Source organism: Rhineura floridana, chromosome 9 (genome assembly GCF_030035675.1).
Source record: "Rhineura floridana isolate rRhiFlo1 chromosome 9, rRhiFlo1.hap2, whole genome shotgun sequence".
NCBI lineage: Eukaryota > Metazoa > Chordata > Lepidosauria > Squamata > Rhineuridae > Rhineura > Rhineura floridana.
In genome coordinates this window covers 4,617,933-4,644,099 of record NC_084488.1, presented here as the reverse complement: position 1 = coordinate 4,644,099, position 26,167 = coordinate 4,617,933, and the positions used below count along the sequence as shown (strand labels likewise).

Below are 26,167 nucleotides of genomic sequence, written 5' to 3'. Positions count from 1 at the left end.
TTTTCAGCCCTGAGTATATCTGTCAAGTATCTTATGCTGCTGTCTCATCCATAATTGGTAATTCAAGTGATGCTGTGCCCCACATTAAGAGAAAGCACCATAAGGACATCTGCAAGACTGGATTACCCAGTTGCATGAATATTTTACTTATGTAGCTTCCTCTTCCAGTACTGTGTTAAGAGTGGGTTGTTGGCTGTTGGAAGTATCTCTGGTTTCAGTGCTCAGAACTAATAGACTGAACTACGTATCTGAACGTGTAGTTAATCTGTTTATTTGTTTTCTTAAAAGTGTCTGGTATTCTAACTGTTTCTTTCAGACCTTTCCTGGTATCTTATCTGGTTTCAGTGACTTTTGCAAAGTGGGATTCTATTGCACGTGATTGTCTGTTGCTCAGAAGGAGCCCTGGTGTGTAACAGAAAGAAAATTGCTGTATCCTTAACATTCCAGCTTTTTTAAAAGGTGTTGACTTACACAACAAAGAAGGTATTTGACCTCTCTGACCTTGACTTAATCAGTAATAGTTTCTTTTCCCCCTGGAAACAACAGGAACAGTGGGATAGGATAGGTGGCAATTTTGTTAGGACAATTGTTTGTTATCCTTAATGGTCAGTTCATGTCTTTATGGAAGCTCATTAATAGATGGTTTTCACACATGGAGATCTCTTGAGTGTTTTGAATGAGATCTGTTGGAGCTTGATGAAGGTGCCTCCCTCCACCCTTTCTATTGGGAAGAGGCAGGGTATTGAGGAGTGGGAGAAGCAGTAGCAATTTGGCAGCCTGAGTGGGGGACATGGTTCAGATGATCACCCTTAGGAATGACTTGCATTAGGCTCATGAACCTCTCCGTATATGAGGAGGACAGTGAAAATTTCCACTGTAATGTTAGAAAAAGCCACATTAATCTGAACTGCAGTTTAAACAGTTCAGATAAACCAAGATCTGCTTTCTCTGCTGCATTTTCTTAGTTTCTTTATGTCTGTATACACACAACTTGTGGTTAATTTCAGTTTAGGATAGGGAGAAGTCAGCAGAAGAAGCCAATGTAGCTTCGCAAAAAGCTTAGAGATGACCTTAAAACAAAAAAGGACACATACAGGAAGTGGAAGGAAGGCCAGCCCACAAAGGAAGAGTACAGGCAGGTATCACGGAATTTCATGGATGGCATCAGGAAGGCTAAAGCTGAGAATGAGCTGAGGTTAGTGAGAGATGCTAAAAGCAACAAAAAAGCTTTCTTCAGATACATCCATAGTAAAAGACAGAGAAAAGAAATGGTGGCACAGCTACTCAGTGAGGATGGCAAAATGATAACAGATGACAAAGAAAAGTCAGAAGTGCTCAATTCCTACTTTGGCTCAGTCTTCTCCCAAAAGAGGGTCTATGACCCACCCAGGAAACATGAAGTAGAAGGGGTAGGATTAGAGTTTGAGATTGACAGACAAATGGTCAAGGAACACCTAATCACTTTGAACGAGTTCAAATCTGCAGGGCCCGATGAACTACATCCTAGAGTATTGGAGGAACTGGCTGAAGAGCTCTCAGAAACACTATTATCTTTGCGAAATCGTGGAGGATGGGTGAATGACTAGAGGAGGGCTAATGTTGTCCCTGTCTTTAAAAAGGGCAAAAGGGAGGAACCTGGGAACTACAGACCAGTCAGCTTGACATCAATCCCTGGGAAAATTCTGGAGCAGATTATAAAGTGGTCAGTCTGTAAGCACTTGAAAACAATGCAGTGATTACTAGAAGCCAACATGGATTTATCAAGAACAAATCCTGCCACGCTAATCTTACTTCATTTTTTGATCAGGTAACCTCCCTGGTAGACTGTGGGAATGCTGTTGACATAATATATCTCGACTTCAGCAATGCTTTTGTCAAAGTGCCACATGATATTCTGATTAGCAGGCTAATTAAATGTGGGCTGGATGGAACAACTATCAGGTGGATCCACAGTTGGCTCCAGAATCGTACTCAAAGAGTACTTATCAATGGTTCCTCCTCAAACTGGGGGGAGGTAATAAGCAGGTACCTCAGGGCATAGTCCTGGGCCCAGTGTTTTTCAACATTTTTATTAATGACTTGGATGGGGGGAAATGCTTATCAGATTTGCAGATGTTACAAAATGGGGAGGAATAGCTAATACCCTGGAAGACAGAAACAAATTTCCAAGGAATCTTGATAGGCTGGAGCATTGAGCTGAAAACAACAGAATGAAATTCAACAGGGATAAGTGCAAAGTTCTACACCTTGGAAAAAGAAACCAAATACACAGTAATAAGATGGGGGATACTTGGCTCAGCAATACGACATGCATGACAGATCTTGGGATTGTTGTTGATCACAAACAATATGAGCCAACAGTGCGATGTGACTGCAAAAAAGGCAAATGCTATTTTAGGCTGCATTAACAAACATTTAGTTTCCAAATAGTATGACATACTAGTTCTCCTGTATTCAGTACTGGTTAGGCCTCATCTAGAGTACTGCATCCAGTTCTGCACATTGCACTTTAAGGATGCAGGAAAATTGGAACAGTTTCAGAGGAGGGCAACAAGGATGATCAGGAGCCTGGAAACAAAGCCATATGAGGAGAGACTGAAAGAAATGGGCATGTTTAGCCTTGAGAAGAGAAGACTGAGGAGAGTTATGATGCCATTCTTCAAGTACTTGAAAGGTTGCCACTCAGAGGAGGGCCAGGATCTCTTCTTGATTGTCCTGGAGTGCAGGGCACAGAATAATGCACTCAAGTTAAAGGAAGCCAGATTTTGACTGAACATCAGGAAAAACTTCCTAACTGTTAGAGCAGTCTGACAATGGAACCAATTCCCTAGGAAGGTGATGGGCTCTCCAACACTGGATGCATTCAAGAGGCAGCTGGACAGCCACCTGTCGGGTATGCTTTAATTTGGATTCCTGCATTGAGCAGGCAGTTAGATTTGCTGGCCTTAAAAGCCCCTTCCAACTCTTTGATTCCATGAACCTTTGGAGGGTGGCAGGTTAACCAGAACTGCTTTAGGAAAACAAGGCAACGTCACAAATGCTGCTTATGATTCTAACTTGTTTTCCTAAACCGTGCTAAAGATTACATTTAGCAAATAACAACAAACCATGATCATTTCTGATTTTTCCTTTCTGACTGTGCCAGGGGAAGAGGGGATGGTGAATTGCATGAGCCCAAGGCTCCTTTATGTAATGCTAAACCAGGATTTGCTTGGATTCAGACAGTGCCAATCAGTCACAGAGTTGAGAAATCCATTACTTATAACTTAGGTCAGTTATAACTAGATTCTGAGGCTCAAAAAGCATTGAGTCGTTAGTGATTGGTTGGATGTAATTATTCTGATTAGAAATATAGCAAACGCAAGCTTTTGAATGTCATGATGAGACTTAAGGCTAGTACAGAAAATGAAACAAAAACACTGCCTTATCTTTGCAACTCCTGGCCCTGTGCACTCCTCCTCTGCCTGTTCTCTTTCCAGTTTGCCTTTTATAAGGTCTTCTTCATTTGTCCTTGATTTTTGGACTGCTCCCTGTTCTAAAACCTACCTTCCTTGATCCCTACTTAGGTCCGTTGGCTCTAGGCCTTTCTGCCTGCCTGTTTGTTCTATGACATTATGGCTTTCTCAGCCAATTGCTGCCAGAGGTTTCACCACCACAAAATCCAGTTAGTATATTACAGTATGCTAAGCAGTCAAATGTGTACTGTGAAGGAGCTATTCATATTTTATATTATAGATTTATAACCCGCTTTTTAAGAAAAAAATCTTCTCAAAGTGATTTACAAAGTACAGACCAAGATATAGTTTAAAACAAAGGCAAACATTCATTTCATAATACTACCAAAATCAGCACAGAAATAAGACTAATCAAGCATGAACGAATCGTCACAAAACCAGACCACACCACCATTTCTACAGCTGAGTTTATATATAGCTACTGAAGGCCCCAGTAGAGAAGTGTGTCATCAAGACCCTTTTAAAAATAGTCAAGCTCCATCCCTTGATATACCTCATGCAGAATTGAATCCACAACTGCTTTAATATTCAGGGGTGAAAACAGCATGAGCTTTGGCTTAGTGTGACCTGATGGCAAAATCAAATGCAGTCAGTGGCCTGATAATGACAGTACATTTGCTGTCACTTTGCTTCCAGAAAATACAGATTTGCCCACTCTTAACAAATCATTCTCTTCCTCTGTTCATTGGCTTAACGGTTCACTAAGCAAGACTATTGTTCTATACTAATTTAATATTTAATATTGATAGTTGTTGAATTGGAGCACAAAAATCTTTGTGATATATGGCTAGCAACCGATGGGCATGGGGTGGGGAGAATGCATTGAGTTCTCATGTGTGGAGGTTGGGGGGAACTCAGTACTATACTGTTGATTCACTGAGACTCTGAATCAGTTTTGTTAAATTTAAAACAAAGGAAGGTGAATGTGTTCGTAATGACTGTGCTGTAGGAATGGGATTTCTGATGGAGCTGCTTATTAAATTTCTGTATGCAGTTATGTGAAGTCCTTAAAACTAGGTGTTGTATAAAAACATGATTTAGAAAATATGTGTCTATGAAGTCATTTTAGCTGTACCGATATGTTGCACCTGATACAGATTCATATGTACCTAACATGCTCTATGATGAGCTCATTGTGTTAAGTTGGCAGAAAGCAGCCCGATGCATTCCTCAGTCCTGACAATATTATTGAGTCTGCACTTGTAATTAATTACAACTTTTGTAATGATTATTTACAATACATCTGGGAATTATCGTACTTATAAATAGGGAGATTGCTCTTTTCTGTGGCGGGCCTATGTTTAATTTCAGCACAAGTCAGTAGTTTCCTTTCTTTTTCTCTTTACTGTAGTTGAGACATAAAACAGCCAATGCCTGCCTCAACTTTTAAAACGGGTGGGGAGCTTTTTTGCCTGCCAGATGATGTTGGACTTTGCTCTCATCTTCCCTGACCATTCACCATGCTGGCTGGCGTTGATGGGAGCTGGCGTCCAACAACTTCTGGAGGGCCACAGATTAGCAACTCCTGTTTTAAATCAATTTTTGATTAGCCTTGGGGAATACCTGTCAACTTGAATCTTCTCAGTTGTGAATTATTTGGTAAATCTGGGCTATTCTGGAAAACCTCTGACTTGACTTGAGTGTTGAGATGTTAGGCATAGATTGCTGAGCTATAATTCACAGATGGGATCATGATTGTCCTGGTTAGTGAGTCAGCAACTATTGTTTGGCTGTAACTTGCTTGGCTTCGATGATGTGGGTTTTCTGGAAATTTTTGAATACAGAATTTTTCCACTTCTAAATTGATAGACCTAATTTAGCATGCTTGCCTTTTTAAAGCTTTATTTACTGAATTAAGAGTGCTTTTGTTGTAAATATCCAATAGTCAAAGTAGTCGGACTGAAATTTTTGATTACAGGGAAACAAAACCAATGAAGCATTCTAACTGTGGTCTAAATGTTATGTTCAAAGACATTAAAATCTTTTCTTGGAAATCATTGAGAAATATTTTTAAGACATGGACAACTCAATTGTGTACATTTGTTTATAGTATTCCAGTTGCTTAGTTTGACTTCTATTGTAATCATTCATTGTGTTACTAATTAATTTTTGGTGAATCAATGCAATTCTGAAACTGGAAAGTATTTTATGGAAAAAATACAGCAGTGGAAAATGTTCTGGAAATTTTTCACCACACATCACTGGGCTAGTCAATCATAATTTCTGTGACATTGGTGGCAATGTCAGGATCTCCCTCACTGCACCCAACCTCCATATGCTGGTGGCCCTTCTGCACAAGGAGCTATGTGCATGTTCCCCAGTGCATATTCCCTACTCTTAATTTTGTCAGAGTACATATCACACATTTGGACCCTACGCGTTTTCGGGTGTATAGCCAGAGACCACTGTGCAGTTTGGTGCAGTGAGGAGGCAGGGACAGCAGGCACAATCCATCAGTTCATGTAGCAAATGTCTACAAACACAAGATCTTTGTTCCCTTCTAGGAAGGCAGTCAAGGGTTTTTCCATAGGGCCTTTAAATGAGGAAGTCAGACTCTGAAATTGGCTTAACTAGATCCTATTTCCTTCAGAGTCCTTTTAATTATTCAGGAGAATGGGTAGTCACCATGGTAGTTTAGACACACCCATATGGTACTGTACTCTTAGGCCTGCCAGTCCAACTTTTAATCTCTGTATGCCATTAAGACTGTAGCCTTGGCCAAGAAATCCAAGGTAGGAAAGATTCCTGATGATCTTGTTAGATCTTGAAACATCCACTGGTACCATTGATCATGAGGTGGTGTTGACATGGCCAAAGGTCCTGGTAGCTCTCTGTGGAACTGTGTTCCAGTGATCTGGGTTCTCTTTGAAAGAGAGCTCCCAAAAGTTGGAAATGGATGCTTGCTGGTTCTCACAACATGGTAATAGCAGATAGTTTTTCCAGCAGCTCCATCGGCTGAAAAGGACTTGACAGCAGCAAGTGGGAGACTTTCCTGAATACCATTTGAAAAGCTGCATTTTGAAATTATAACTCTTTTATAGAATCCAGCAATTGCCGACATCTACACTGAACATGCCCATCAAGTTGTGGTTGCCAAGTATGCTCCCAGTGGCTTCTATATTGCATCTGGAGGTATAGTATATTACCAATATGCATGTCTTCATAATGTAATCTCACTACCACCAATCTTAACAAAAGCAGGGTCCATTTATAATCAGTGGTAGGAATACGGTGCTGTGTAAAGTTGTAGATTTTAACAGGCTGCAGTGTGCCTATCTCCCTGCTGGATTGTGGTCTACAGCATTTTTATCTTGTTGCCATTGAATGTGTTTCACAATAGTTACTGTACTATGAGGGCAAAGAGACTAAGGCGTGAATTAGGAAATTCCTGGTTTGAATCTTGCGTCTGCCGTGACCTCTGGGTGACTTTAGACAAGCTGTTCTTTAGGCCTTAGCATCGACCAATCTGAAATATTGGGACAGTGATGCAGGCCTGTCCTACAAGATTGTCGTAAGGATTTGAAGAACAGAATGTATATGAAATCATTTGGGCACTGTAAAGCTTGAAATGATTGTGTACTGGTTTCCAGAATGAACTTGGGTTTTTTAAGCCTAAAACTGAAGTCACTTTGCAAAAGCTGTAATGTTTTTCTAAAGAGATAGTTTGAAACCACAAGAAGTCATTTTGCACATGCTATCAGGAATCTTTCTCCTTGCCTCTTTTATTTTTTCCACAAATGCAGTACTCCCAGCAATGCTGCCTCAGATGTTGAATATAGCCATAGCTGTGCTGTGTGCACTCGCCATTAAAAATGAATTATGTGAGCTCTATAAATTATGCAAATTAAGCAGCTGGTCATGGGGAAATGGGTCAGGGAGTTGCACAGGGTCTGCAGCCTTCTCCCCTACTTTAGAAATGTTTGTTCCTCATTGCTGGTAAGAAAATGTTGCCAACATACTTTGGAGTTTCATCTTTACAACCATAAGGACTAGAAACTTGCTTTTTTGAAAAAGTCAATTTTCAAAAGATGAAATTGCGCACTCAATTCCACACATTTTGCACCTGTGTAAAATCACAGAACATATAACTATCCTGGATGTAGTTAATTTTATATTCAACTCTCATAAAGAAATGACATGCATATTCAGGAAAAAAAAGTAATTTCAAGAGATGTGTACATCTAAATATTCTCTCACCCCTGTCACTTGGTCAGCATCTTAACCCTCTCTAGACCTAAGTTTGAGGCTTAGTTAATAATAACCCTATGCAGAGTGGTTTTCAGTATAAAGCAAAAGCATTTGAGTCTCGTGCTGAAGGTACTTGCAATCTAAATTCACAGATAAATACTTTCAGGAAGAAGCAAGCTTTTTTCAAAAAGTGTGCTTTTCAACATTTTAAGAAAGTTGCACACTAAAACTACATGAATGTTTGGAAGCAGGTGAACACACTGTTCACCTAGCCTAGTTCCCATCAGTGACATTTGATTTATAATATCACAAAGATTATTAAGGGATACGTGTTTTCTTGTAGATTCCTTTAAAGACCATATAGAAGTGGCATTGTTCCAAAAAGAGTTTATATTGGTTTTAACTGAGTTTCCTCTGAATAAGCACAGTCCTAGTGACCAACAGACACTGAGAATAGGAAATGCAGTTTTATGCAAACTCTGTACCTTTCACTGCCAAGAAGGGAAACTGGCTTTCGGCAGTGATCTCTGACATAAAAGGATGTCACTGGGGGGTCATGCCAGCAGCTGGATTACCTGTGTATGCATGGTATCCAAACTTCATGCAAAATGAGTAGGATGGAAGGGGTGATAACCATATCACCTGCCCTCCTTCCTGTTTATCAACAGCTCTGACAGTGTGACAACTCCTGGCATGAGCTTGGCTTGCCATGCTGTTGTCTGACGCACTTAAATATGCATAACACGGCTGTAGCATGTGAGGCTCCACACATGTGCTCCTCCACTCGATTGGACAGAGCAGGATCCTGTTCATTGTCCTGGGGTTCTCTCTGGTCTTACCGGCATTCACCACCCAAACATCTATCTTAACCCTAAAATGAGAAGATTTAACTACTTAGAACATGAAGATTATTCTTGATTAGCATGAAACTATGTAAAGAATGATTAAAAGTAAAGGCAATATTTTGGAAGACCTTGTTCACAGCTGCCACTGCCTTTCTAGACTGAGCTTCATAGGAATGACACTTATTCAGTATTCTTTCAAGCTCCTTGGGGAGTGACCATCTCCTTATTAGACTTCAAAATGCTGTGTGCACAATGATATGGAGATGAGAATTTAGGTTTAACAAACATGCAGGATTTTAAAGTCTGCCTGCAATCCCCTAATGAAGGGTTCCCAATCACTGAGAGGCTTCTAAGTATGTTTAGTCTCTTCAGATCTTTTGCAGTAATCGCATGCCTGGGGGTGTTGGGGGCGGGACTTGTGTCCATGCCCCTGCCGCATCTTTGGTTTTGCTTATTGTGCGTTCAGGCAAATGTCTTAATGCAGCTGTAGTCAACATCGCATGCAAGCCAACATCTGAAGCTTTTTCCAACACTTTTCAAAAAGTGGCCGTATCGTTTTAACTGTAGTCTGCATAAAACTTCAGCATTCCTAACATGCACAATGGCGAGTTCTAGCATGCCTGCAAATTTGACTGTGACAAATAGATGGTCATGTAACAACTTGATCTTGCTGGGATGGTAACTTTATATGTATTGCTGTGCTATGACAGATGTTTCTGGGAAGCTTAGAATTTGGGATACTACACAGAAGGAACATCTGTTGAAGTATGAATATCAGCCATTTGCTGGAAAAATAAAAGACATTGCATGGACTGAAGACAGCAAGAGGCTTGCTGCTGTTGGGGAAGGAAGGGAAAAGTGAGTAGTAATTAGTCTTGCACATTCTTGGAGAAGTTGGCTTATTTTTGTGTTTTAATTTCCAGATTCACAGTTGATAGCTGATCAGTTAACAGCTAGAGATTTTTTAATAGCGCACATTCTTGGAAACAGTATCCACAAGGAAAGCACTTTTTTTTAAAACGGCATTAAGCAGCAATAGCAAGAGTTTGACATGTATAAAATAGTCCTGGTGTTTTAGCCTTGGACCCAGTAAAGGGCTCCACAGTCTAAGGAAACCTGCAGTTCAAACAGCTCCTCCTACTGAATTCCCAAAATACTTCTTAAGACTATCCAAAGCATAACATGCTGTGCATGTTGGCATGTGAACTGCTTAAAAGGTGTGTGCATAATTTCCCCTCATTGCAAGCCCAGTCTGATCCTTGAAGAACATTACGGTTATTAACGTGGATCATCTTAATGGGTACTGCCCAGTTTATAGAGTCTCTCCCTGAAATGGAAGGGAGCAAAGAGGCTCACAGGATCTTCTGGCACAGAACAAAATACTGTGCATGTTTCTAGAAATAAATGCACCTCAGGCCACACTTCGGCAGAGATGCAGCTGAGTGCACTTCATCGTCGATCTTTTCACCTTCATGGTTGCTGCTCTGCCTGAGCGGGCTGAGGTGCATTTATTTTTTAAAAAAACCTTTATGGCTGTTCTGTGCCTTGAGATGCCAGATCTCTTTTCTGCGTAGCCTTATTTATTTATTATTTGATTTATATCCTGCCCTTCCTCCCAGCAGGAGCCCAGAGCAGCATGATATGATGTAATGTGCATAATATTTTTTCCAGGCTATATTTGTGTACAGACTTCTGTAAACCGCTTGCAGAGTTCATGCATAATTAGAACAATAGTTTTATTTTTACAGTTGGTGCAGATACAATAAACTCTTTTTTTGCAGAAGTAGTTCATGCAAATAGGAGCCATTTCAGAAGTCATTGTTTAGATGTAAATAAGACTCTTGCAGATTCAACTCTTGCATGCTATGACGTGTATTAAAATGAAAGGACCGATCTGTCATTAAAAGTAGCTTCAGATGACTGATTATTTTTTGTTCTTATTTTAGTTCTTGTTGTGTTTAATTTTTATTGCATTTTATCATTTTGCGTGCGGCTCTGGGAGAAGAAGGGGATTATATGAATAATACTTATCAGAGTCTTGTTCATTCATCTATCAATTCATGAAGCAAGTGTCTTCGTTCCATTATTTGTTCAATACTTAATGGACAAAGCCCTTGAATGCTATAGGGATCAAAGCTAAAATGGCACAAGATTAACTGGATGTTCTAATTTTTATTGTTTAAAACCACTCAACATGCTGACTGTGCTCAAGATGATAAGTCCTATATATAGTCCTCACTTTATATGACTTGATTTGTTTCTTGCAAACAGATTTGGGGCAGTGTTTCTGTGGGATACCGGTTCTTCGGTAGGTGAGATAACTGGCCACAACAAAGTGATCAATAGTGTGGATATTAAACAGACAAGACCATACCGCCTATCAACTGGCAGTGATGACAACTGTGCTGCTTTCTTTGAAGGACCACCATTCAAATTCAAGTTTACAATAAGTGTGAGTTGGCATTCTGCATGCAGTCTCTATTGTCAGGGTCCACCCCCTTCCCTCTCCTTGCACAAGCAGAAAGGGTCTCTTTCTCATACACAGACACGTATTGGGGAATAGGCAGCATTGTGTTCCATATGCAGCCCTTTACTCATCATGGTGGCATAAGAGAGGGACAGAGGTTGGAAGGGGAGAGCTTAACATGCTACCCTGGGCTCCTGCTGGGAGGAAGGGTGGAATAGAAATCAAATAGTAAATAAATAAACATCTCTGTGCCACAAGCATAACATCATCCGTGCTACTGTGGAACTTCCATAGCATTTTTCAGAATTACAGCAGATCTGAAGTCTTAGGACTATTGATCTCTCTAGTTAAATCAGGATTACCTATCTGCCCAGTGAGAACGTTAAAGGAATTTTAATAACTGCAAGCAGTTGTCTTTCCATTGTAATTCAGTGTTCAGTCTTCAGCAGTTTCGGTTCTTACCAGAAACTGCAGAGCTTGGAAAAGTTACTTTTTTTGAACTACAACTCCCATCAGCCCCAGCCAGCATGGGGCTGGCTGGGGCTGATGGGAGTTGTAGTTCAAAAAAGTAACTTTTTCAAGCTCTGAGAAACTGTATAGGCTTAAACTCAGATAGCTTCATCTGCTCAGGTCAATTTGCCTGACTCAGTCCTAGCTCCAATAACAGCCCACTCAGCGTGTCCCATCAAATGCCTAGAAAAAAGGAAGCTCTTAGCTTGGCACCAAAAAGATATGTTTACATTAGTGCCAGACGGTTGCACTGGGGAGAGAATTCCATATTTGGGGTGAGCCACAACCAAAAAGGCTTCCTCCCTTGTTGGTGTCCCTTCAGTCTCTGAGAAGGTACCTGGAGAAGGGCCTCCCATTCCTCTTAGTGTCTGGGTAGACTCAAGTCAGGAACTGCATTCCGTCAGGAGTTGGGGTCTTGAGCCATATAAGTCTTTATAGCTTAAAGCTAGCACTTTGTATTGGGCTTGGAAACATATAGGTAGCCTGTGCGGTTGTGCTGAGACTGCTGTTATATGGTCCAACTGCCTAGTCCTCATCAGCTAGCTGCAGCTTCCAAATCTTCAATGGGATTGCAGCAATCTAACCTCGAGGTTATCACTGAAGGCAAGTTATCCCTGCCCAGATAGGATCATCCTGCGAAATGTTATGGCGATCTCAATACTTTTGTGGGGAAACAGTCAATATATCCACCAAGAATGTTTGTATTTCTGGAGGCACGGATAAGAGTTCTTGTATCCCACCTTTTGAACTGCTGTCCAGTTTTAGCTAACTAATATATTACTGCTTTTCCTGTGTTCCGATTATAAACCTGTTGGATGCCAGGAAGCCTTCATCAAGGGACACACTGTTTTGAGTTCTCAGCATTTTTTGATACATGAGGTGGTAGGGATTTGAGCTTCTTCCACAAGCAGCAGCAGGCTAATGGTGTAATCCATTTGGGAACTAAAGTTCTTATATAAATTTCTCCTATAGGACCATGGCCGTTTTGTTAACTGTGTGAGATTTTCTCCAGATGGAAATAGACTTGCTACAGCCAGTGCAGATGGCCAGGTAAAATCAAGCTGACTTTTACTAGTGCGGGTGACATGTCTATAGTTAAGTGGAGAATCTGCTTTGAATACAGAAGGTTCTAGGTTCAGACCCCAGTATCTCCAGTTAAGGATCTCACAGCTGACAACGCTAGGGACCTTAAAGAGTCATTGTTGGTCAAAAGAGACAGTATGGAGCTCGATGGACCAGTGACATGATCCTTTATAAGGAAACTTCATATATCCATAAGTAGACACATTTCCTTCGGTGATAGTGGCTTAGACATTTATTATAGTGTTATCAATATACATGACATTTTAGTTTCTAAACACAAAAAGGTGGGGAGGAACGTGTGGTCTAAAATCAGTGTTGGAAAAGGCAACAGCGGGAGGATAGAATGAATGAGAAAAAATGCAGCTGCATATTAAGATTATTCTTGAAATCGCACAAAAAGTAAAGGTAGCTGGATTGGCCCGTAAGAAAAATACCTATAAGGCAATGCCTTTATTAGGCCAACCAAGACATTGCAAAATAGTGGACAGACTTTTGACTTCTAGCCTGATGAAGAGTTCTGAAGATGGCGGGGGGGGGGGAGAAAGGTAAAACATGGGTTGGTGTTGAAGCCATGGGATCTGCATCTGGACAGAGTCTTAAGGTGGAACGTGGAAGGAGATAACAGACATTTAAATGAGGCTCTGTTGAGTGCTATGCAGGTTTCAGACTGGAGCTACAGCTGCTGGAAAGAAGGAACATACAATGGCTGAGCTTTCATCTTTGAGAGTATTAAAAATATTATTAGATATGGAGGATCAACCATTGTATGTTTCTTTTGCCTTTACTGGCCAGAACTGTAGGCTTGATTTTAATGCAAACTGCTTAATTAATGTAATGAAGAAAGCATGGTAGTGATCATCTTAACCCAGAGGCATCTCCAAACATAGCACGTTCCTGTATTTTGAATGTTTGGATTCTTTGGTAACTATTTTTTAGTAAAAATGCCCCAATGTTTTCTGACATCAAGAGAGCATTTGTTGAATTTAATACCTAAAAACAATTCTTTCACCACATATTGAAACATTTTCTTTACAGTAGGTAGAGATTTAACTGCTACAAAACCTTAACTAACATATTTTGTCTCTCTTTTTTGGTTTTGAAAAGATATTTATTTATGATGGCAAAACAGGAGAGAAAGTTGGTGCTCTAGGTGGAAATAAAGCACATGATGGGGGCATTTATGCAGTAAGTATATTTGACTTTCTTCACTCCCTTAACTGAATTGTTATGTTATATTGATTTACTCATGCACCTGGATGCTATGAATCTGCTTTTCTTGCAACAGCACAAATAGTATCTTGCTCCACAGCGGCTAAGACTGCATATTATGCTTGGCAAGTGTTGCAGAACTGCTCAGTCACTTAATAGGCATGAAGGAGTTTGTTCCATGAAAAGCTCAGGAGGTCTTATGCCAACATTCCCTTGCTTTCCTGGGATGAAAGCTTCATCCCTGTGCAAACCCACTAAACTTTAATCAAGGTTTGTTAAGTTTGGTTCCAACCTTTAGGCTAAAACTTATCCCCAAGACATCAGTGAAGAATATTTTTCCATTTGTTTAAAGTACTTAAAAAAAGGGGGGGGCAGAAGGAATCACCTTTGAAAGAGGGATTCTGCCTTCTCTCACCCAGGAGGGAATACCTCTTTTTCTAAGATGGTGCAGTATGTGTTCTTTGGTTTTTGAGGTAACGTTCTGAAAGTGATGCTTCTTCTCAGACTATTTCTTTGGGATGGAATCTGCTCCTGTTGGATTCATCCACAGAATGCTTCTGGGTTCTGCTATGCAAGAAATATTTCTCAGAGTGGAATCAATTTATTCCAGTCTTGTTTCTCCCAGAGGTATATTTCCAGATTTATGTAAAAATTAAAATTAAGCACAAGCCTTGCTTGGAAGAACCTTTAACAAATGTTTGAAAATGTTCCTCTGGAACGCAGTAGTGGATTATGCTAGAAGAAAATAATAATATTGGCGATTGGCATTTGTAAATTGAAAAGGACCCGGTGGGAGGATCAACTCAGTCATGCCAGACTTCTAATTTAATGGACCTTGGAAGGAACTATTTCCTCTTCAGACTCTTCTTTTTAAAATACCCACTCTGATGGAGTATAACTGAAAGAAAAATAATCAGCCTTAAAATAAAAAACATTCTCATACTGGGAAGTAAGCTAGTCTATGCTTTTTTAAAAAAGAAAATGGATTTTTAAAACCTTAAAATAAGAAATTGTCATATGACAGCAAATAAACTAGACTGTTTATTTGAATAATGGCATAGTTCAGGGTTTTTTTTGCTAACATGACAATTCTTATTTTAAGGTTTTGTTTTCTTATCTCTAATTCATCTGTATGCAAATTAATTAAAATTGCCAATTAATGGACAGAGGAATCCTAAAATTAATCCCACTGTGTTGCAGTGGGGCTTACTCCTAGGTAAGCATGCATAGGATTTCAGTCTTTAGTCTTTTTTAACCAGCCCTAAGTTTTTACTTTTGGAAGTGCTTTCAAGTTCTAAGAAATTAAAATGTAGAACATCTGTTAATTTCTTTTTTAGATTTTGTATGTAGTGCCCTAGCTGTACCTCAGTCATTGCATAACTTGGGAACTCATATTGCAAAATGGCACCAACTTTGTTATGGAGACTGGCCTCTCACGGTGTCTTCCAACTCACTGTCCAGAGAAGTGTACTTAGGAAATAAACATAAGCTATCTCTGATACATATGGTGGAGCTATACTTCTAAATCCCTTTGTTTTCTTTTAACAGATTAGTTGGAGTCCAGATGGCAATCGCCTACTTTCTGCTTCTGGAGACAAAACAGCTAAGATCTGGGATGTTGGTGCTAATAGTGTGGTGAATACATTTAACATGGGATCAAATGTTGTGGATCAGCAGTTGGGTTGTCTGTGGCAAAAAGGGCACTTGTTGACTCTCTCACTTTCTGGTTATATCAACTATCTGGATGAGAACAATCCAGACAAACCTCTTCGTGTCATAAAGGTCTGTTGAACTATTGAGCATGCTGTTTCTAGTTTCTTGATTATGCACTGTTGATATTATCAATGTCTTCCTAACAGTAATGAATGTGGCTGTGAAGAATCATTTAGTGTAAAGACTCTTGAGCTGCCTTGTTGATACTCTTGTTTCTGTGGCTACGCTGTTTTATTATCACTAAATCATTGCAATTTTATTAATCCAAACAAACCAGTTCTGAACAAAATGTTAAATGCTTGCAGGCAGTGATGGGAATCCTGGTAAACTAGATCAGGAAAAGCTCTTTAAAATCTCCTTTTTTGGGGAAAAGGTGATTTCAGCACAGTATGGCACTTGCCTCTGAATACCTTAAGGGCATCTCAGGCAGCGGCTAGCATCCAAAGACCTATGCAACCAGTTCTGTATCCTAGTCCAAAGGGCCTTTTGAACTGTGCTTTTCCTCCTTACTGAAAGTGCCACAGGGCAAACCTCTTTTTTAAATTAATGGGATGTTCTCTTACAGTGATATCTCACGGGAGTATACAGTTTCAAGGGGAGGGAAAGCCTCTTGGCATGAACAACACTGGGATTGTGCATGGCCTTCTAGGTCATGGCCACTGCCTGAAAAGCTCCTTGCTCCTCTTTCCACCCCCCAGTATCTTGACCCTTGTATCCCAGTATATGCCTGCCTGGGACTTTTGTTCCAGTTCCCCCATCCTCAGCCTTCTGAAGACAACCTTTCATCTTAAATGGTTCTGTTCCTCACCTACTCTGTCCTTTTATTCCTAGCATACCTGTGTCATCCTATCTCTTCCCCCTTGGAGCCTTTGATGCAACCTTAGTCCCCATCCTAAGCTAAAATACATGCAATTGAACAGATGTGTGTTCTTCTCCTGCTTACCCTCACCTTTTCCTCCCTTATGTCAAAATTTGCACTGTAAGCTCCACAGCACATGTAGCATATAATATGATAACACTTACCCATATTGCTTATGAACTAGTCTAAGAATTAGACTATGGCTTGGAACCAACTTCTTCCCTTCCCCTCCCCCAAGCACACAGGATTACTGCATGGCGTGCGTGTGTGCACTTTCCCTTTTGTCTATAGCTGGAGTAGTCGGTGATGTGTCCATATTAAATATTCATACTGATTTTAATGGTATTTTTCTTGCTTTTATGTCTTCTGTTCTGTGAAATGCAAGTTCTGTAGAGTGCAAATTGTAATACAATAAAAATAAAAAGCAATTAGGTACAATTAAAATCAGGCAGCATCTAGCACAGCAAATCACAATTGCTACAACAGGCATAAAAATCATTAAGTAGTCCACCAAGACCCTCGGCAATTTTCAAGTGAATGGGGGGGGGGTTTGGGAACCACTGGTCTGTAGCCAAAGTAGTTTGAGTTAGGAGGGGCCTTTTTGGGGGACATGGGGGGTTCTTTCACAAATATATACAGAAAAGCTCTTTGACAAAATGAAACAACAACACAGACTTGTTTTGAATAACTTAAACTGCTGTAAATGTAACAGTTTGCAATAATTATGTTTGCTTTCTTGCAGGGTCACAGTAAATCAATACAATGTCTCACAGTGCATAAAAATGGGAGGAAATCCTATATTTACTCTGGAAGCCACGATGGGCATATTAATATCCTTTGAACAACCAAACAATGGTTTTTGCAGATAAAAACTTCTAGTACTGATAGGATGTTCCCTTACAGTGATATCTCATGGGAGTATACAGTTCCCCTACTGTGATATCTCATGGGAGTATACAGTTTCAAGGGGAAGATAGTATGCAGCCATTCTATCTTCTTTGTTCCTTTTCGGTAATCTTTATTACTCATTGAAATTTTCTTGGCATACAAGGTAGTATTAGAGAATAGTTCTTATTTGAGCACAGTTCTCATCCAGCTCTCTCACTGAGGATGCTGTTTGCAGTGTAACTGTTACGACTGTAATTGTTTGAGTTGGCTAACGTTTGGAACAAAAACTGCCCCCACAAAGATGGGATACCTGTTACATCAATCCTAGCTTGTTGAATTTCAAGTTGTCTTTCTGTGCCATCATCCAAGATACCGTGTTGGACATTTTCAGAAAGGCATCTTAAGATTCTCATGCACAGTTGTGTGGCAGATATAACTGAAAAGTATTCTCTGTGGATTACTTTGAGAGTTGTGTTTATGGCAGACTTGCAGTATTTGTCATAGGAGCTGCTGAAACCATGGTGCCCCACACCCAGAATTGCTGCTCCGTTCAGGTTTACAGCCCCCAGCAGAGGCATTTTGGTGTTTTTTCAAAAGTTGCCAGGAGAGTGAGACACCAGGTGGCGCCCTAAATGTGTGTGCTGTCCTGAGCACAACTTTGGAATGGAATTGGTTTGATTGTTCTGCACAGTAAATGTTGGAACCTACTGTCATGCTCATTCTTAAGAAAACTTCCTTAATATTTTGCTCACATTATTGGGATTCTGAGACGGGGGAAAATGATGGCTTTTTGGGGAAAGGACACACAAACCAGGTTTCACGAATGGCAGTAGATGAATTGGAACAGCTGGTCAGTTGCAGCATGGATGATACTGTGCGCTACACCAGTCTGAGCAAAAAAGACTATAGGTATGTGTGTGTCAGCCGTCACCAGAATCATTACTGTAAACATAACTGACTAATTTTTAGACAATCTGATTCTGTTATGTTAAGCACTATATCTGATACACTATCAGCTGCCTGTGGCATTTGGTTAATTCTTTCGGTAACCAACATTACCCTGGGTTGGTGTTCAGAAACCATCAGCTTTACTATGCTGAGCAGGTGGAACAGCTAGCATGCAGCTGACAATTGCATTTCTCATCATGTTATATAACTAGTTAAAATATAAATGCAGTGTACAAGAGTAAATATGAAATGCCTGAGAATAAAACACTAATAAATCACCAAATGGTTAAGAGAAACTTCAGCCAGTGCTAAAAAACAACTGTAATGCAGGATGTGCAAATATTCTCAGGGTTGTCCTCACCTAAGTCCTGCTTACAGTAGACCCATTGAAATGAATTAATTTAAGTTAGTAATATCCATTAATTTCTGTGGGTCTACTTTGAATAGAACTAGCTTTGAATACCACCATCAGTCTCCCTCGCATTATGCCGAAACATGCCTTTCTCTTAGTACCAAATGCTAATCTACTGCAAGTTTTAATTAGTGAAGGATATCATGCCTTGACTACTGCAATCTTCTGTTGTGTCACTGTGGCCCCCTTACGTCTGTGCAGTACTCTGCTGCCAAAATTGCTTATCTTTTTGATCATAGGACACCCCTGCTTAAACCCCTACACTGGCTTTGTGCCTGCTCCCAGATCCATTTGTCCTTTGAAACTCTCCATTATCTTGCCCCTCTTATCCCTCTACATTTTTATATGCCTGTGCATTCTTGCCTGGGGAAAAACTTCTTTTTTTCCTTTCCTTTTCAGTGGCCAAGATGTTGTGAAAATGGACGTCCAGCCAAAATGTATAGCAGTTGGACCTGGTGGCTATGCAGTGGTCGTATGCATTGGAGAAGTGCGTATTGGGGAAACAGGTTATACTGTCACGCAATATGCCTATTAAGGCTGCACTGCTGACCCCATTTACCTGGGAGTAAGCCCTATTGTGTTGAGTAGGACTTACTTCTGAGTAGACATGGTTAGGATTGTGCTGTGAGATTCTTAACATTAACGCGCTCTTTACATTTCGAATGAAAAATCTTACTGAAAGTGTAACAGTTTCCACCTGGATTCATCTCAGTGCTATTTAAAGTGAGATTTGGTAACTAGCTTTTAGTACTGAGGTGCAGAAGCATTGCTAGTTGCTGGAAGCATTTAATGAGTTGAAGTGCAGGCTCATGACATATTTGCAGGAAAATTGCCGTTGCTGTATTATCTGTATAGATGCAACCTTAGGCCAACTTTTAATGGGGCAGAGGGGGGGGCAAACTCTGTCTCTTGTTGTCAGGTCTTACTCTGTCACAGCAACATGATTTCTTGGGCCCAGTAGACTATTGGCAAGAACTGCTGCTTAAGTTCCTATTAAAGTCAAAAGCAAGTCTTGACCAACATGACTTTGCATGCACTTGCAATCTCTCTCTCACACATACATAGTTGCATATACATTTCTTTCCATGCCCCATTCACCTCTTGCATGTTCCTCTAGGAAAACGAAGATAGGGGTGGCTGGGTCTCATTAGCACTATGGTTTGCAGTCTGCTCAGCTGCCCTGTAGGGACTTGGAGGAAGGGAGAAGAGGGGCTTTGGCTCCCTGGACTGCACCCCAACAGTCCCCTGTTGAGGTGTTTCTCTTACTACTTTCTGAAGAAACATCCCTCTATGCTTGGAAACACAAAAATGTGCCTCATCCTTACTGCAGTTTTGGACAGATCTGAAAATATGAAAAATGCAATAGCAAAAGGATGTAAGGATTAAAAAGGAATAAAATGCAGAATAGTAAGTTCTTTGATCAAGATTTTTGAAGGAGTGGCACTTGGAACTTGGGTCATGTCCAAGACATCCTGGACCCTGAAGCAGAAAATTCTAGCTGTGTATAATGCACTGGTTCCACACACACACACACACACACATCAGCCATTCTTTCCTTCTAATATGGGGGGAAATCTGCTAGGAAGTTCTGCTGTGCATGCTCAGTTGAAATTAGCAGGAGCTATGCAAGAAAATGTACTTTGGCTATCGACCGTAGTTGAAACCTGCCATTCATGATAAACAATCTACGTATTATATTCATAGGTGCCTTAAAACGTGCCATGCTCTCGGATCGTGCTAAGGTTTACATGAGGCACTTGATACGGAAGGAATTGACCATTGACTTGTCTAGCATAACTTAAATGTGCAGTGCTTGTGTTTGAGAGAGATGAGGGTTAATTGTTATAACTGAAATGCCTCCTGCCCAGTTTTAATATTGTTGCTGCAGATGTGTTGTTTTTATATTGTATGACTGTATTTTATCAATTGTATTTTAACAATTTTGTAAGTCGCCTAGAGTGGCCATTGGCCAGATAGGCGACGAAGAAATTAAATTTATTATTATTATTATAAGTTGTATTATTCCAGTTTAGTCCTATGAATGAACACAAGAATTCATATCATAAGATTTTCTACTTGATAATAAACCCTTGATGCACTAAATTGAGACTGAATCCCAAAAAGACAGAGGTGGTACTTGTCCACAGTTCTCATGTCTGGGAGGTGGGGAGATGGTCTCTTTTGGATGGGGTTGCACTTCTCTGGAGGGAGCAAGTCCATAGCTTGGGGGTACTCCTGGAGCCAGCATTGTCACTGCAGGGGGCCTCATTGGCTAGGAGTGCCTTTTTCCAGTTCTGGCTGGGTTGCCAGTTTGGGCCCCTTTTGGACAGAGATGACTTAGCCATAGTACTCCATGCTCTGTTAACTTCGAGATTGGCTTATTGTTGCCCTTGAAGATGACTTGGAAGTTTAAGCTGGTCCAAAATGCAGTAGCTAGGTCATTGGCTGGATTCCCTTTAGAACTCATATAACCCCTATTCTAAAACAGCTGCATTGGTTGCCAATTTGTTTTTGGGCCCAATTTACGGTGCTCACGTTAGTGTTTAAAGCCCTAAATGACTTAGGTCCCAAATATCTGAAATCATCTCAACGTGAATTGCATACTTTCCTAATTACAGATTGTTTTGATGAAGGATAAGAAGAAGTGCTTTGCAATTGATAACCCTGGCTTTGAACCAGAAGTGGTAGCAGTTCACCCTGGAGGCGGTATGGCAGCAGTTGGCGGAACAGTAAGGGTTTTGCTTTCCTCTTTAAGGCAGCATTTTCTGTTCATTAAACACTTGGCAGCTCCTGCAGCATGGCAACTAATATGGAAGTATTCTCACTGTAGTAACTTCAGATGGTCTTAGATTTAGCTCTCTTAAGCTGCCTGTGCTTTTTGCCCTTAGCTTTCTTCTCCAAAAACTGCTAACTGTTCCAAGCAGCAATAAAGTGTTGACTGTTTCTTGCTTCAAAGATGCTTCGCAACCTTGATAATAACACATCTGAAAGCCAGCAAAGCCTTTTTAGGTATTTGGGCACACTTGACCTTGTGTATATTTTAATTTCCAGGATGGAAAAGTATACCTGTATGCAATCCAGGGAGCTTCTTTAAAAAGAGATGACAAGACATTGGAAGCTAAAGGTCCTGTGACTGACCTGGCGTACTCTCATGATGGTGCCTTTCTTGCAGTGACAGATGCAAGCAAGGTTGTCACTGTGTTTAGTGTTGCTGATGGCTATGCGGTAAGGACAACTCCTGTGACCTCTGCAACCAGCATTTTTAAGTTTCATTTATGAAAACTAAAGAGTAATTGTAGTTTTGTCAGCACAAAACAAGCAAATCTAGTACCATTGCATTTTGAGTACTTGTCACATCAATTAGACCCTATAAACAGGTTTATTTGGTCATTAAAATGCTGTTGAAGCAAGACTAACACCGTCTGGTCTTGCAAATACAAAACAAAAAGTTAGTAAGTGTCAAACTGACAGTGGAAGAACTGCACAGTGTCTTAACATCTTACAGGAAAAAATAATAAAAGTGTGTTCTTGGAATCTTCTGTCCCTCTTCAGTTTGGGAGATTTATTCAGCTGTTCTTGAATCAGGTTTTGTTTATAGTTTCTGAGCAATTAGAGATTTTAGAGATTCATATTTTTATTAATAATTGTTTTTAGGATTAAAAATCTCTTGCAGAATGATGCATTTCTTCCTTTCACTTTCTGAATAGGAACATAATATTTTCTATGGACACCATGCAAAGATTGTTTGTATTGCCTGGTCACCAGATAACGAACACTTTGCTTCTGGGGGCATGGATATGATGGTCTATGTTTGGACACTGAGTGACCCAGAGACCAGAGTCAAAATACAAGGTAATGGTATCCTTTTTATTACAGGAACATTTACTTTTGATAAGAGAGTGCTCACCAGTCTAAAGTACTATGTTTGTTGTTAATTACATTTGAGATATAAATACAAAAGTTGAAAATAGTTGTTTTGTGGGAAATTGTAGGTCTACAATACCCTAAAAATGGTTGGAGATGTCTAAATAGATACTTAAACATCAAGGCCTGAGTTCTGCTCGATAAAGGATAAAGTGTGGCTGCTGTTGGCCCTTGATATTTCCACCTCTTCTCCTGGTGTGCTGCTGCATGACAAGGTCTTCCAGAAGCTCTTGCCTGTGCATTGGGACTCCCAGCAGAAGCAAAGCCTTGCATAGGGACTGGGGGGATTGCACACTGTTTGATGTTGGAAGATGAGGTCTATAAGAGCTGTGGGCAGAAATTAAAGACCTAATCAGTGTGTTGCCATCACATTGAGTACAATGGTGTAGGCACCCCAGAGGAGCAAACCTCATCAAGGGGGAGGGGCGTGTGTGTATGAGCCTCAGGCTGAAAGGTACATTCATGCTAAACTTTAAAGTACAAGCCCCCTTCCAACTCTATGATTCTATGATACAACCATTTACATTGTTTGTTGCCTTTGCCAGATGCCCACAGATTACATCATGTAAGCAGCTTGGCATGGCTGGATGAACATACCTTGGTAACAACATCTCATGATGCATCTGTGAAAGAGTGGTCCGTTTCCTACAAATAAAATGCCTTCAATCAGGAGAACCTCATCAGGGACTAGAACTACTGGAGTGAAATACGGCATTTCTCTTCCTTAAAAATTTACAAATCTGTCATGACCTCTGGGGTCCTATAGCATATTCTCATATCTTTGCAGAGGATGTTCATATCTGTAATTAAATTACCTTTGAAAAGCTTTAGTCGGTTTGCACATGAGAAGCACTTAAATTATGTCTGGAGCTTATAAAATCTTTTGTGGGCTGAACATTCCATGGTCTGCAGCCTAGCAGGTCAGCATAAGAGTTTAAACTGATTTGGTTCCTTTTTAATATCTGTCACATACATACATACTTGCACATGGTATTGTACAGCATGAGAGTATTCTCATTTTTTTCTAACTGCAGAACATTTCTGTACTAACAGTCATAGTAAAGAATGCTAGTTGTGATCCAAAAATTAATTGTGGTGTGCAGCTACTGTATATTGGCTTGTCTGTAATGCACCAAATTGTTACCTCCTGATTTCCTTCATCAGATAACAAAGTGAGGTAGATCCATAATAAACTTTTTCTGTATTTCATGTCCAGATTTGTAGTTATTTTTAAGATGAAAATGTGGGGTTTTAATGTATTTTGCCATTCTTTTAGTAATTAAAGTTTACAGATAAATGTTGAGGCATTTTTTTTTCAGATATACCTTTGTTACCTTTTTGAACAAATGAGAATACTTGATATGATATGTTGTTTGGATATGGATGCTTCTAGATCTGCTTTAAATATACCTTGTTTCCTAAGGAGAAATATGTCTATGTAAGAACATTTGCAGTAATTGTGAAAACATCTTTTTCAGTACGGGAATTAAAAGCAAAGCAGAGCATTATTGTGAGTTGAGCTAATCATTACAACAAACAAACTCTGTAGAAACAGTAACATTTCTACTTAAGAGACCTTTCTCCCAATAAAGAACGTCTGTTTCTTTTGTTTCCCACTTAATACAGGTTGTGGAGTTGCATTTATTTCAGTGGCTGGAAAGGAGATTTCTAGGACCATGAAAACTTTCTGTCAACCCCCCCCCCTTTAGTCTTTTTCACATGTTCGCATGCAATGCTAAACCATGGTTTAGTAGGGGCTGGGAAACTTGTGGTCCTCCACATGTTATTGGCCTCCAACTCCCATCATGCCTGATCATTGGCCATGCTGACTGGGACAGATGGGAGTGCAGTCCAACATCAGCTGGAGGGCCAAAGATTTCCCATCCGTGGTTTAGCACAAGCCTGAGCAAAGCGTTGGCTTGCATGCTTTCCTCTCCACCACCTGCCAAGTTTAGTTTTGCTTTCTACAAATCACAGATCAGCATGGGATATGAACTAGGGATCCTGGCTTACAACAAACAGTGATTAGTTCTAAACAAGTCAACTTCGAACCATAGGTTATGAAGCTCACTTACTAAACTACAACAAAATAAGTCTATTTTGGATATTTTTCTTCAGCTTCCAAAAGATGAGTCACTGAAGACTCAGGCTTTCCTCCCTCCCCCTAGGTCAGAAGATGCATGGACAGGAGGAAACAACAGGTACCAGTGTTAGCCAAACGCATTTTTTTAAATTAAATGTATATCCCACCCTTCTTCCCAGTAGGAGCCCAAGGTGGCAAGAGAATAGGACAAAAGAGTAAGAGCTATTTTCTCCATCTAGTATTAAAACTGAAAGAAACCTAGAATGCAGCTCATAATTTAGTATATCTGCTCTATGGGGATTTCATGTGCAAGGAACTGGAGATTATCTTAATAGTACACATGATTCCCACTATAGTTGTGAATGGCATAAGGAGATTCCAGTATTTGGGTGGCTTCCATAGATTTCCCCCAATATGTTGGGTACCATATCCTGATGATTGCTGAAAACACATATCCAGCAAAATCACTTAAACTAAATTTCTCAGTGTAAAACATAACAGCAGGTGACATTAAGGCTTTAATCCTATACTCACCTGGAAGAAACTCATTGAGATGTAGTTTTGAGTAGATGTCTATAAGATTGTGCTGTAAGTAAATAAGTTGAAGCCGTGTTATAGTGCATACGTGACCAGATTTTTGTTTATCACATGAAACTCTTCTCAGGCTGAGCAGTAAGACCACAAGTATTATAGCCCTGTTGTAACTTTTTTGATAACGTAGTAAACCTTGAAATTAGGTCCTTATGTATGTTCCTCTTGCCTTCTGAGGTGAGGCAGGTGGCTTCTTGACATCAACCAGCCTCCACATATTAAGAACCCATTTCTTTATCATGCACTTGGGTACAAATATGCCTGTAAGTTGTTCCAGAGTTTCTTGATACCCTTATGAGAAAGGGATATACTAAGAAAGGGCTAAACTGCCCTGTTGATCCCAATTTATTTGGAAGATGGACATCTTGTGTCACAAATTGCATGCTGCTGCTTTGTCCTATGAATTGGCAGCACCTCATATGTATTGTCCTACCATAGGTTGCATGTTAAGAGTGCTGGAACCTAGATGCATTCAGGCTTCAGGAAACAAGTAGATGGCCAAAAATCAAATTCTGTAGCTAGTTTTCACCTGTGCTTGGGATGGTAATGGATGAATTTGTCAATGGCTACATCGGTACAGTCAAAGCTGTAAAGGCAACTGTGATGCGTCCTTCCCTGGCTCTCCCTGTCAGGTTCCTACCTGCTCGTGGTTACTGCCTGTCTCTAGGCACCACCAGGGACTCCACCAGTCCGGACCGCTCTCTCTTATGGTTTCTCTCCCCGCTCTAGCACAGATCTCAACAGATCCCCCTGCTAGGCAACCACCAGTAAAGTCCCAATACTAGTATTCCCAGAGACTCTGAATACTGGTATTGTTATTCTCTTCACCGCTGCCACCATTTGTTACAGTTCCCCTTCAGCCTTGGTCATTACCTTACCCTCCCTTCTGGTCTGTGAAACCCCAGCCAAGGATCAGGCCTTTGGTAAACCAA

At 40.3% G+C, this 26,167-nt stretch overlaps 1 protein-coding gene across 1 annotated transcript in view; it reads left to right on the top strand.

Annotated features, from left to right (window-relative positions):
• WDR1 (WD repeat domain 1) overlaps window positions 1-24,182 on the top strand; it is a 29,986-nt gene extending 5,804 nt beyond the window's left edge. Inside the window, exons 3-15 of the mRNA XM_061584041.1 lie at window positions 6,557-6,647; window positions 9,259-9,406; window positions 10,820-11,000; window positions 12,498-12,575; window positions 13,713-13,793; window positions 15,366-15,599; window positions 17,132-17,221; window positions 18,032-18,186; window positions 19,037-19,124; window positions 21,256-21,366; window positions 21,689-21,862; window positions 22,345-22,489; window positions 23,107-24,182. Coding sequence (XP_061440025.1) covers window positions 6,557-6,647; window positions 9,259-9,406; window positions 10,820-11,000; window positions 12,498-12,575; window positions 13,713-13,793; window positions 15,366-15,599; window positions 17,132-17,221; window positions 18,032-18,186; window positions 19,037-19,124; window positions 21,256-21,366; window positions 21,689-21,862; window positions 22,345-22,489; window positions 23,107-23,216 — 1,686 coding nt within the window. The 3' untranslated portion in view covers window positions 23,217-24,182. The remainder of the gene's footprint in view (window positions 1-6,556; window positions 6,648-9,258; window positions 9,407-10,819; window positions 11,001-12,497; window positions 12,576-13,712; window positions 13,794-15,365; window positions 15,600-17,131; window positions 17,222-18,031; window positions 18,187-19,036; window positions 19,125-21,255; window positions 21,367-21,688; window positions 21,863-22,344; window positions 22,490-23,106) is intronic.
• The last annotated feature ends 1,985 nt before the right edge of the window (window positions 24,183-26,167 follow it).